The 12,050-nt window shown below is 39.5% G+C and overlaps 1 protein-coding gene across 1 annotated transcript in view; it reads left to right on the top strand.

Moving 5' to 3' along the window:
- Positions 1–10,991, top strand: part of LOC123519818 — a 15,701-nt gene extending 4,710 nt beyond the window's left edge. Inside the window, exons 3-7 of the mRNA XM_045281338.1 lie at positions 2,448–2,588; positions 4,613–4,753; positions 7,813–7,926; positions 9,663–9,782; positions 10,309–10,991. Of these exons, the coding sequence (XP_045137273.1) occupies positions 2,448–2,588; positions 4,613–4,753; positions 7,813–7,926; positions 9,663–9,782; positions 10,309–10,557 (765 nt within the window). The 3' untranslated portion in view covers positions 10,558–10,991. The remainder of the gene's footprint in view (positions 1–2,447; positions 2,589–4,612; positions 4,754–7,812; positions 7,927–9,662; positions 9,783–10,308) is intronic.
- Positions 10,992–12,050: the final 1,059 nt, after the last annotated feature.

Below are 12,050 nucleotides of genomic sequence, written 5' to 3'. Positions count from 1 at the left end.
CAAAGGGTAGTAATTAATGGATCTAATTCCGAGTGGGGAAAAGTAGTTAGTGGGGTGCCACAGGGCTCAGTTTTAGGGCCATTGTTATTTCTAATATATCAACGACTTGGATAGTAGAGTTAATAGTGGCATTAGTAAATTTGCTGACGACACAAAGATAGGTAGATTAATTAGGTCCGATGGCCCTTTGCAGGCAGACTTGGATAGGATGAAAGAATGGACAGATAGATGGCTAATGCAGTTCAATATTAACAAGTGCAGGGTACTGAGCGTAGGTAGAGATAATCCAAGCAATAGGTACACGATAGATAACGTGGCACTAGGAAGTTCCAAGTATGAGAAAGATTTAGGAGTCATAGTTAGCTCTGATCTCGGTACAAGGAAGCAATGTATTGAGGCCAGAAATAAGGCGAATAGAGTATTAGGATTCATTTTTAGAAGTGTTAAAAGCAGGAGTCCTGAAGTAATACTAAAATTATACTTGGCGCTGGTCAGGCCACATCTTGACTATGCGGTACAATTCTGGTCCCCACAATTCAGGAAGGACATAGCTCTGTTGGAGTCAGTGCAAAGGAGGATGACTAAAAGATACAGGGAATGAGGGATATTCCTTATGAAGAGAGACTGAAGAAACTCAATTTGCATTCCCTAGAGAGACGTAGGTTAAGAGGAGACCTGATAGAAGTATATAAGTGGTATAGGGGTGTTAACAAAGGGGACATGAACGAAGTTCTTATGATCAGTAGTGGGGACAGAACCAGAAATAATGGGTTCAAACTTGAAAAATCCAGGTTTAGGAAAGAAATGGGAAGAAATTGGTTTTCAAACAGAGTGGTTCATGAGTGGAACGGTCTCAGTGGTCATGTAGTCAGGGGTGAGTCAATAGGGAGCTTTAAAAGAAGGTTAGATAAGTTCATGGATGACGAAGATAGATGGAATTAGGGAGCTTAAGCTTAAGCTCTTCACTGTTCTTACTAATTTGTGGTATATTGGCCTTAAAGCCTCACCTCCTGCCTTTAGCCTCTTACATATATTCCTCTTTTGCCCTAAGCATCGCTTTAATCTGTCTGTCATCCACTTAGGATCGTTGCTTTGTGATTTTATTGTTTTATATGGAATGTTGGCTATCTGACCTTCATGTATTTTATTTAGAAAGTCGGTATAAGTTTCACCAACCGTCAGCTCACCGGGATACCTCCCATGTCCTAATCCAGCTCCCACCACCGCCTCACTCTCTCTCTCTCTCTCTCTCTCTCTCTCTCTCTCTCCCGCACTGACATCGCGCCTCACTCACTCTCTCTCTCTCTCTCTCTGACATCACACCTCACCCCCCTTCTCTGATCCTGCCTTCCTTTTACCCTTACTGATTATTAATAATAAAAATAATAATAATAATAATGATAATGATAATAATAACAATAATAATAATAATAATAATAATGATAATAATAATAATAATAATAATAATAATAATAATAATAATAATAATAATGATAATAATAATAATAATGATAATAACAACAACAACAACAGAAACATGAGCAACAATAACAATGATAATAATAGTAATGATAATGGTAATAATAGTAATAATAATGATAATAATAATCATAATAATAATAATAATAATGATAATAATGATAATAATAATAATAATAATAATAATAATAATAATAATAATAATAATAATAATAATAATAATGATAATAATAATAATGATAATAACTAATAATAATAGTAATAAAAAATAATGATAACATTAATAGTAATAATGATAATATTACTAATAACAACAATAATGATAATGATAGTAATAATAATAATAATAATAGTAATAATAATAATAATAATAATAATGATAATAATAATTATAATGATAAAATAATAATAGCAGAAGCAGGAACAACAGCAGGCATAGCAGTAATACTAGTAGTAGTAGTAGTAGTAGTAGTAGTAGTAGTAGTAGTAGTAACAGTAGTAGTAGTAGTTGTTGTTATTGTTGTTGTTGTCTTTCTACTAATAGTAGTAGTAGTAGTAGTAGTAGTAGTAGTAGTAGTAGTAGTAGTAGTAGTAGTAGTAGTAGTAGTAGTTGTTGTTATTGTTGTTGTTGTTGTTTTCTTTCTAGTAGTAGTAGTAGTAGTAGTAGTAGTAGTAGTAGTAGTAGGAGTAGTTGTAGTAGTAACAGTAGTAGTAGTAGTAGCTGTTGTTATTGTTGTTGTTGTCTTTCTAGTAGTAGTAGTAGTAGTAGTAGTAGTAGTAGTAGTAGTAGTAGTAGTAATAGAGCCATCGCAATAAAATGAACAGCAAGAATAAATAAATAAATAGATAAATAGAATATGATATAGAAATGACTAAAATGTAAGTAAAAATAACAATAATAAAAATGGTGTAAACAATTGTTACTGAGGTGTGCTGAGGTGTACTGAAGATTACTTGTTATTTGACAGGTGATGCAACACTGCTTGGGGACCGCTAACTATCACCGCCAATTAAGGGAGGTGCGGGGCGCCAAGCTGACGTGCCTGCGTTATCCACAGAACACCTTCATCACCACCTCGGGCCACCACTTCTACTTCTACTCAGACAAGGTGACCAACCCAAGCTATCCTTTCCCTGACATGACCTCCCCATGACGTGGTCTCGTCCTGACCTGGTCTGTCCCTAACCTTCTCTCGCCCTTACCTGCCTTCGCTTTCATCTACTCGCGTTTTCACCTGCCTTCATCCTGAGCTGCTCTCGCTTTCATTTGCTCCTACCTTTACCTGGCTCGCCCTCACACCACCTCAACATGTTTAATCATTTGTTTATTCATCTATCTATATTTAAAAGAAATATTGGAGCTTGCGTGGGATTTGAATTGTGTGGAAAGGAGTGGAGAGAAGATTGAAGGATGTGCCTGCACTAGATAGGACACTGAGGCAAGTGAGAGTGATGCGGGAGAATAAGTACGAGGAACGGGAGAAGGAATCAGAGAAATGGAAGGAATGCCTGCCTGATCGGGATACAAGAAGAGGGTGTTTTTATCATTCTCCCCGTTCCTAACTTCATTTATCTCACAGTGTCACACATTCTTGCCCACACTCTCATTTTCGCGAGATTCGTTGAAGAGCCTCGCTGTGATCATGATTAAATTTTGCGGCGTGTTATGCACCGGATGTGGCAACACTGAGCGCGCTTGTAACGTACATGTGGTTTTTGTCAGTTAACTCTACCTAGTGAGAATCCCTTACGAAATATTCACCTTCATTCCAGTTTCATCAGTATCATTATGGGGAAGCATTTTGAATTAATTTTATAAGTAGAATGTTCCTAGAGAAAAGTCTTCTTCTGGAGTGAATTAGTAAAACAATTATTATTTTCCAGTGTTATAATTGACTATTTTCCGTATTTTTCAGAATTTCCATAACGTGTATACTCATTTTTACTCACGTTACTTCTGTATTTCCGTGGCTCTGAAAGAAAATAAAGTGCGCATTTACTTAAAGCTGTACGAGTTGCTACATATCCATTTTTATCTCATTCTTGTTTACGATACCAACACTGCCTAAGAGTGTATAGGGAATACAAGGTCAATTAGCTTCTGTTTTTATCACACTTACTTCACTTTACACATGAAAAAATATCTGATGACAACCAAAAACTCAAAACAATTCATCGTTTTTGGGTTACAACCTGTTCAGTTTGGCGCCGCAGCAGGTGGGCGGAGGGAGGAGTCCCGCCGTCCCTGGTCGTCACGCTTGTGGGCTGCGTCACAAGGCTCCCTCAGGCCTTTAGATCACACACTTCCAGGAGTTGCCTACTGCCCCGCCCATTGCCTCCCTCCAGTGAGTGAAAAGGGAATTTTCCCGCGGCGTCTTGAAGGTGTTATTTATAATCGCGCCCGGAGGAAGGTGACTTGGAGGTCTGGTTGGGGATGACTGTGGCGTGAGAGAGCTGGAGTGATTGGTTGTGCCCCTCATTTTTCCACAATCTGGCGATGCATGCACATATTTTTAAAGTGTAGAGAATTTCATACCGAATCGAACAGAGATGGCAGTAAAAAGTAAGGTATTGCTTTACAATTAGAGTTCCGCAAGTACCAAGAACTGGGATGCGAAAGTTGGAAGTACAAACTGATATTCAATACTGATTTCTTTATGTCAAAGAATTGTAGAATATGACACTGCTACTTAGGACAACTGTATGTAATGTACTCCAGTAAGTAAGAATAGATTTAGCCACTGGCAACACCCGTGGCTGAACACAAGATCAAGGCCAAGGAGGCGCCATGAAGCTCACTATGTGTACTGTACATCACTCAAGTCTCCACGTGACCACAACTCTGTCAAACTCTACGGAAAAATTACCGAAACTAAGATATAAGACTGGCTTTAAACCTTTTGCATATCACAACGAGGCGTAGTTATGACTTTTCCCTGAGAGATAAACAACTCTTTAGCAGTTACTACGGTCATAATGTGCTTGAGTACTACGGCCCGGAAATCCACACAAAGACACCACTACACACTGTTTCCCAGCTCCCACCCACCATGAGACGTTGCAAGGGCGTGCAGAGGAGTGCCGCTGCTACAGATGACGGTGATGCAAGTGATGACGGCTTCTCCTCCCGCAGCGAACCAAGAGGGTTGTGACCTCCTTCCATCCTCGCGATTCCAGCAAGGACATCTATTACAACAGACTCCTCACACCCCACCTCTCCTTCCCCACGAGCGACCACTCATCCACCACCACTGCTACCACCTCCCCACAGCAGGTGAGGTCCTCCATGCTGAGGATGAGCGAGGCGCAGAAGAGAGAATGACAACAGAGGGAGTGGTACTTCTCGCTGCGCAGATCATACCTCTTTGACTTCCTGCGTCTTTGTTCTGTTGACCTTTTCTTTTAATCATTCTCCCTCTTTCCATCCACTCCTTTATTGTTCTTTCTTCATGACTTCCGTTTCATCTTCTTAAGCTCGCTGTTATTTTCATTCATGGACCAGTTTCCTCTTTCTTTATTTTCCTTTCCTGGTTTTTGTTTTGCATTCGCCTTTATTTCTTTACTATTTCTTAATTAATGTAATATGTTACTTTCGGTTTCTACTTCATCTGATTCACCCTTTGCTTCTTCTTTCCACTTATTCTAGTTGCTATTTGTTTGTTTTTTTCTCTCGTAGCTTTTATATTTCCTTCCTCTCATTTCATCTCCCATATCTTCCCTTTATCTCTTTCCCTTTATCGTGTCTCTCTTCTTTTCTTCCTACTTCTTGATTTTTCTTTCTATACTTCTTTCTTATTCCTCTATTATTCTTTCCTTATAGGTCCTGTTACTTCTTTTTAGCTATGTCTCTACTTCATCTTCCAACTCTCCCCTCCCTCTCACCTCCTCCCCTTTCCGAGAATCATTCCTTTTCCTTTACTTTTTCTTTGTTCCTCTTTTATCTTTTCATCATAGATTATGTAATTCTTCTCCGGCATCCCTTAAGTTATTAATCCTTCAACTCCTCCTCCCCACTGTCCCTCCCAATCCTCTTCCGAGGATCACGTGTCTTCGTACCCTCTTCCCCTCCTAAAACGCGGGTTGCGTCCTTCCTCACCCTCCTCGCCTCATGCCATATTTATCACCATCACTGCCACTCATTCACGAGAAAGAGGGACGACATTATCATTTATCATTATTATTACTACTATTATTATAATCATCATTATCTACAACAACAACAACAACAACAACAACAACAACAACAACAGCAACAACATTATCAGTAGTAGCTATTTTCATGCTAACTGCTCTACTGATCTTGCTAACCGCATGCCTCCACTCCTGCGGCCTCGCTGCACAAGGCTTTCTTCTCCTCTCACCCCTATTCTGTCCAACTCTCTAATACAAGTACTCTCTATCATTCATACCTTTTTCTGGTAAACTCTCAAATTCCCTCCTGCTTCTGTATTTCCATCTTCATACAACTTGACTTCTTGAGAGAAGTTGTCCCTGAATTTTGGATAACTCATATGAACATAAAGGGAACTGGCAACCCAGTAAGCCTTTTTTATTTCAATTTTTGTTGCCCCTGGCCAGTTTCCCACCCCGTAAAAAAAAAAAAAGGCAGCAACAGCAGCAGCAGCAACAACAACAATAACAACAACAACAACAGCAACAACAACAACAACAACAACAACAACAACAACAGCGTCAACAGCACAACAACAACAACAACAACAACAAAAACGACAACAATAACAGCAACCACCACCACAACGACAACAACAACAACAACAACAACAACGCACCTCCTCACCTCTCGTCTTGCACGCTCATTTCCGTTTCCTGCAGGTCTCTCTCTCTCTCTCTCTCTCTCTCTCTCTCTCTCTCTCTCTCTCTCTCTCTCTCTCTCTCTCTCTCTCTAACAATGAAGTAAACTACTCCAAATACTACCTATAGTTTCTGCTCAAGCTTTCATCGGGTCATTTTCTTTTCTATGCCATGGCGAACCATATTATTGTTATTCTTATTATCATTATCATTATCATTATTATTATTATTATTATTATTATTATTATTATTATTATTATTATCATTATTATTATTATCATTATTATTATTATCATTATTATTATTATTATTATTATTATTATTATTATTATTATTATTATTATTATATTATTATTATTATTATCATTATTATTATTATCGTTATTACTATTATTATTTTTATTATTATTATTATTATTATCATTATTATTATTATTATTATTATTATTATTATTATTATCATCAGCAACAGCAGCAGCAACAGTAGCAGCAACAGCAGCAGCAGCAGCAGTAGTAGTAGTAGTAGTAGTAGTAGTAGTAGTAGTAGTAGTAGTAGTAGTAGTAGTAGTAGTAGTAGTGGTAATGGTGGTGGTGGCGGTACAGAAGTATTTAGTACTAGTACTAGTAGTAGTAGCAGTAGTAGTAGTAGTAGTAGTAGTAGTAGTAGTAGTAGTAGTAGTAGTAGTAGTAGTAGTTAGTAGTAGTAGATTATACCACTACCACCATCACCATCACCATCACCAGCACCCACCACCACCCTCACTACTTCTGATAGTCTAGTTAGCTGCTAATACTGTCATTTCCTTCATCTCACCTTTGTTCTCGTTCTCTTTACGTCTTGCGGTTGCTTAACGCTGACTAATAAGAAACATCGTAATATCAATCCACGTGTGGCTTCGGGGCAACTTGTAATGGGCTTGTAAGTGATGGTGGTGGTGGTGATAGTGGTGGTGGTGGTGGTATAATAATGGTAGTGGTGGTGATAATGGTGGTAGTATGAAAAGTAGTGATGATGATAATGATGGTGATGTTGCTAGTGATAATGGTGATGGTAATGTATGTAATAATGATGGCGAGGAAAATAGTAGTGGTCTTGGTGGTGACCCTGATGGGTGATGCCCGTGCACTAAATAGTAATGGCAGGGACTATTGTCGCGAGGATGATGATTATGATAACAGTTATGCTAATGTGTGTAATAGTATGTGTAATGAAAATGCAAGCTGCTTATATTAACCAAACGTTCTTTTTCTTTATCCACGCTTTACTTTATAACACTTCATTTCATTTTTCATTTAAAAAGCGAGCGACAATATATAGTTATCTGGCTGCCTCTATTAAAAGAAATACCATAACACTTGAATGATAAGTTTTTTCCCTTCTCTTTTTCTATCTCTTTTATTTCCTATAAAATGCAACTGAAATCCTTTTTAATCTTAGTAGCCCCGAATATTACCTAACATTGCCATTACCTAAGTTCATTATAACAAGATAATTAGTTCTTTTTCTCTCTCCTGTATCAGCCAAACCACGTGGCGGGCGGACCTCTGTGGGACGCTGACACTCTGGCCCGGGCCGCTACTCACCTCAACGCCGCGCTCAGTAACTTCACGTGCGTCCTGGTGTCTATCAATGCAGTGAGTCAGCAATTGTCATAGAATAAAGTCACGTTCACGTGTGGGTGTGGTGGAAACAGTCGGTCCCTTAGCCTTGAAATGTGGCAGAAGAAGGATTTGCAAACGACGCTAGGGATGAGATTTCGAAAGAACAGGAAAAAAAAGAGAGAGAAATAATGAGATGAGAGAAAAGAATAAATATGAAAAAATGCAATTTGGAATATTAGAAAGAGAAATTGAGATGAACAAAATGGAGACAGGGAGAGAGAGAGAGAGAGAGAGAGAGAGAGAGAGAGAGAGAGAGAGAGAGAGAGAGAGAGAGAGTGTGTGTGTGTGTGTGTTTACAGAGATGAGCCGGAAACAGAGATAAAATCAGATACATAGACAGAAACAAAGAAAGGTAGGATAAAGAAAGAGAATGCAAAGGAGATAAGGTTGAGTGTTACAGATGAATGAGAGGACTGGGATGCCTCAAAAGTAATGATCCTTACTTGTAGAGGGTGAGTGACTGAAGATGAAGCAGAGAAAGAAGAGAAAAGACGACAGAAAAAGGGGAAGGGGAAGGAAATATAGAAGAGAAAAGGAAGTGGAAGAAATGGAAGAGGAAAGAAAGACGGAAGAGATGGAGAAGTGGAAGAAGTGGAGGAGAGGAAAACGAAAGAGAAAGCCAGGTTGCTTAAAGGGAGGAGAGGAAGACAGAAGAGAAAGGTAAATGGAAGGGAAAGAAGAGAGAAAGAAAGAAAGAGATATGAAAAAAAGAGAGGAGAGGAAAATAAAAGAAGGCAAGATGGGGTAAAGTTAAGTAAGATTAGGTGAGGTAGAATTAGGTTAGGTGAAGTAAAATAAGGTAAAGCAAAGTAAGGTCATGTAAGATCAAGTCAGGCCAGGTAAATTAAGGTAAAATTAGGTTAAAGCAAAAGCCAGTATTCAGAAACGCTTTGCTATCTCATCATGACTATATTTCAAAATTACAGAGATGATAAACCGGATTCTTAAGAGTGCTTCTGTTAGTAACCTAGAAATTTCATTAATTGATATGTCCCCATAACCATGAAAACACCTACGAAAACCCGTTTCACTTCAGTTTTGAGTTTAGTGAAGTGCGTCGCAGAAATGTTTCAGAATCGGGATGATAGATGGAATTAGGTAGCTTTGCTCATACAGGGATTGCCACGTATAGGCCTAGTGGCCTCTTGCAGCTTCCCTCTTTTTTATGTTATTATGTTCTTAATATTGTCCTAAAGATGGGTTCACACGCAAATGAAATTCTACGTCGGTTTAGCCTACATTTCTCATAAGAAAATTGTTGATATTAAGAAGACTATGTACTATTACGATCAAATTAAATCCTGACAAGTCTTCAATCCTCACCTCCAACAACACCCTGCATTGAGGGAAACAGTTCTTTTTGAGTGGCACCTATTTCGTCGAACGACAATTTGCGCAAGCTTTTTTTTTTTACTGTATAATTCATTTCTGGGATCCCAGATGTGTTCTTTTTCCCTCACCTCATCTTCTCTATACCAGGAGACCACATTTTCAAAGCTTACTCCGTGCCGTCACGACGTAAACAAAGTTGGAAATCGACTAACAAGACCAAAATGTTGGTCTTGTTTTGTGACTGGTTTCTTCAGTCGGTAGGCACCGATTTTGAGTCGGAAACTCTACTGACATAAACTTTCCGTCGCAAATTGACACGTGTGAACCCGCCTTAAGTAAGACTAGGTGAAGTGATGCATTGCTGCTGCGTGTTTCAGATCGATGAGGAACTTAGAGTGAAGCAAGACTCCTTCGTAAACCACTACTACTTGACCATCCCCGACGACCAGCTAAAGATAGACCTCATTCAGAACATATACTACTGCCACGAGGCTTCGGTACGTACTCACACACACACACACACACACACACACACACACACACACACACACACAGGAGAAGACCAATCTAATATATTCTCTTGTGCATGTTTTTCATTAATTTTCACTCACATCCAGCCAACATTTTTTTACACAATTCCTATTATGTTGATGGCATATTCTAATGGATAATGCACAACACAACTTTAGGGAATCAATTGTTTCCTCAGTTCTTCCTTGCTTACGACACACACACACACACACACACACACACACACACACAGAGAGAGAGAGAGAGAGAGAGAGAGAGAGAGAGAGAGAGAGATCCACTACGTTTCGTCTGGTCTAATCAATGTGATACTTAGTCTACTTGTTATGACCCCGCCCAACATCAACGGTTCTCTCTCTCTCTCTCTCTCTCTCTCTCTCTCTCTCTCTCTCTCTCTCTCTCTCTCTCTTTCTCTCTCTCTCCAACTGAAGTTAACACTATGATATCTTTATTTCAAGGTCATAACTCTATCATTTACCCTTTATCTTCTCCCAGGAAGGTCTGCCTCTAGAGCAGGAGTACCATTCGCCGCTCCACGCACGGCTCCACCGCCTCATGTTTTTCCTCAAGTGCGAAAAGAGGAAGCGTCTCGCCGCCTGCCTCAAGCATGACATTCGTGCCAACCTGAATCAGTTTAACCTCTCTGGGTTCCCCGGCTCTGGTTCCGGTTCTGATGTTGCCGACGAAGTACTGGCGTTGCTAGTTGGCGCTGACGGCATCAAGGATCTCGACCTTTACTACTGATGAAGCTTGACTTCTAACGCTGATTGCTGCATGGCCTCTACTACTTGTGTTAATGAATGGTTCCTGATGCCTTTGACTGATTCCCAACTTCTACTATTTTTGACTTCGTTTGCTGATAACTGATTTATATAGCTGATTTTCGAGCTATGTGACTTTCTTGATTCCTGCTTTCTACTCGTTATCGGCATTTATTATTAATTTTAAACATCTTTCATCCTCTACTTTCACAAATAACTAATAACTACTGTTAATGACTTTCTATCCTCGTGACTAATTGAATTCCAGCGGCATTATTACTATCGGTTCATATAATGATTCGAGGGCATTTTTTTACTGGAGTAGTAGTGACCTTGCACTGACTCCCGGCCCAGTAAGACCCTTCAGTGCTTCTCCTGTACCTGAACAATAAAGTGTGCTGCAAAGGACGGCAATTATATGCTTCTTTGAATTTTCAAGACGTTGTCATGGCATATTTATTTCCTCCTTTTCCTCTTCTCTTTCATCTCCTGCCTCATTCTCGTCTTTCTTTCTTTTTTTTTTTTTTTTTTTTTTACTATCTACAGTTTCTACACTCTAGCATATCTGATTAGCTTCCCTCGGGTACTTCCTCTACACACACACACACACACACACACACACACACACACACACACATCCCGTCTTTTGTTACAGAGAGGTCAGAGGTCACTGCCTCAGTCTCCAGCACCCAGTGGTTCCCAGGCCTTGGTGTGGCGCACTCCTTTGAGCTGAAGCCTGGTGGTGGTATTCTCCTTCCTAGAAGCGACTCCCGGCCCAGCTGTGCACTACAAGGACCTTCCTTCTTGGTGATGTTCTTATGCATTGGTTATTGTTAATATCTATAATCATCATGAGCTGTTGTCTCGTGATCATCTTATTCCAGCATCTTCCTCTGCTGGTGTTTCATTCTTATAAGCGACTCCTCGCACCGTGGTGCACAAAAAAGATTTTCCTGCTCAGTGATGTTCTTCCCATGTACTACATAGAGTTATCGTCACCAGAAGTCTTCGTACCTCTTCATTCCAGTAGTTTCTTCGCCTCTGAACTGTCCAGATGCGACTCCAAACGATTTTGATCTCACCCAACGCAGAACTTTGTAGTCATCGCACACTTCCGTCATAAAAAAGAAGGCTCCAGCTTAATTTGCTGGGCATGACAGGCGTTATTCTTAAAAACCTGTATTTCTAAGAGTTTTGTATTCCCGTAAGGACTATTTTCAAAAGCCACAGAGATGATTAAACAGATTCTCGTAGGTGTTTCTTTTCACATCACTGGTAAAGACTCTTGCTTAAACTATATAAAAAGCACACAAAAAATAAATGATAAATAAAAAAGACAATCTCGAAAATCCCTAATAACTTCCACTCCTATTTCTATAACTGGCTCAAAATTAGTTGAGACAACCCTGATAAGACATCATATCGAGGCGCTTGAGACACCGGACCTATATTGTGATGGAGAAGACAGGTGGGTGA

Source organism: Portunus trituberculatus, chromosome 46 (genome assembly GCF_017591435.1).
Source record: "Portunus trituberculatus isolate SZX2019 chromosome 46, ASM1759143v1, whole genome shotgun sequence".
NCBI classification, from domain to species: domain Eukaryota; kingdom Metazoa; phylum Arthropoda; class Malacostraca; order Decapoda; family Portunidae; genus Portunus; species Portunus trituberculatus.
The sequence above is the reverse complement of the archived record's forward strand: the minus strand, read 5'-3'. Positions and strand labels throughout refer to the sequence as shown.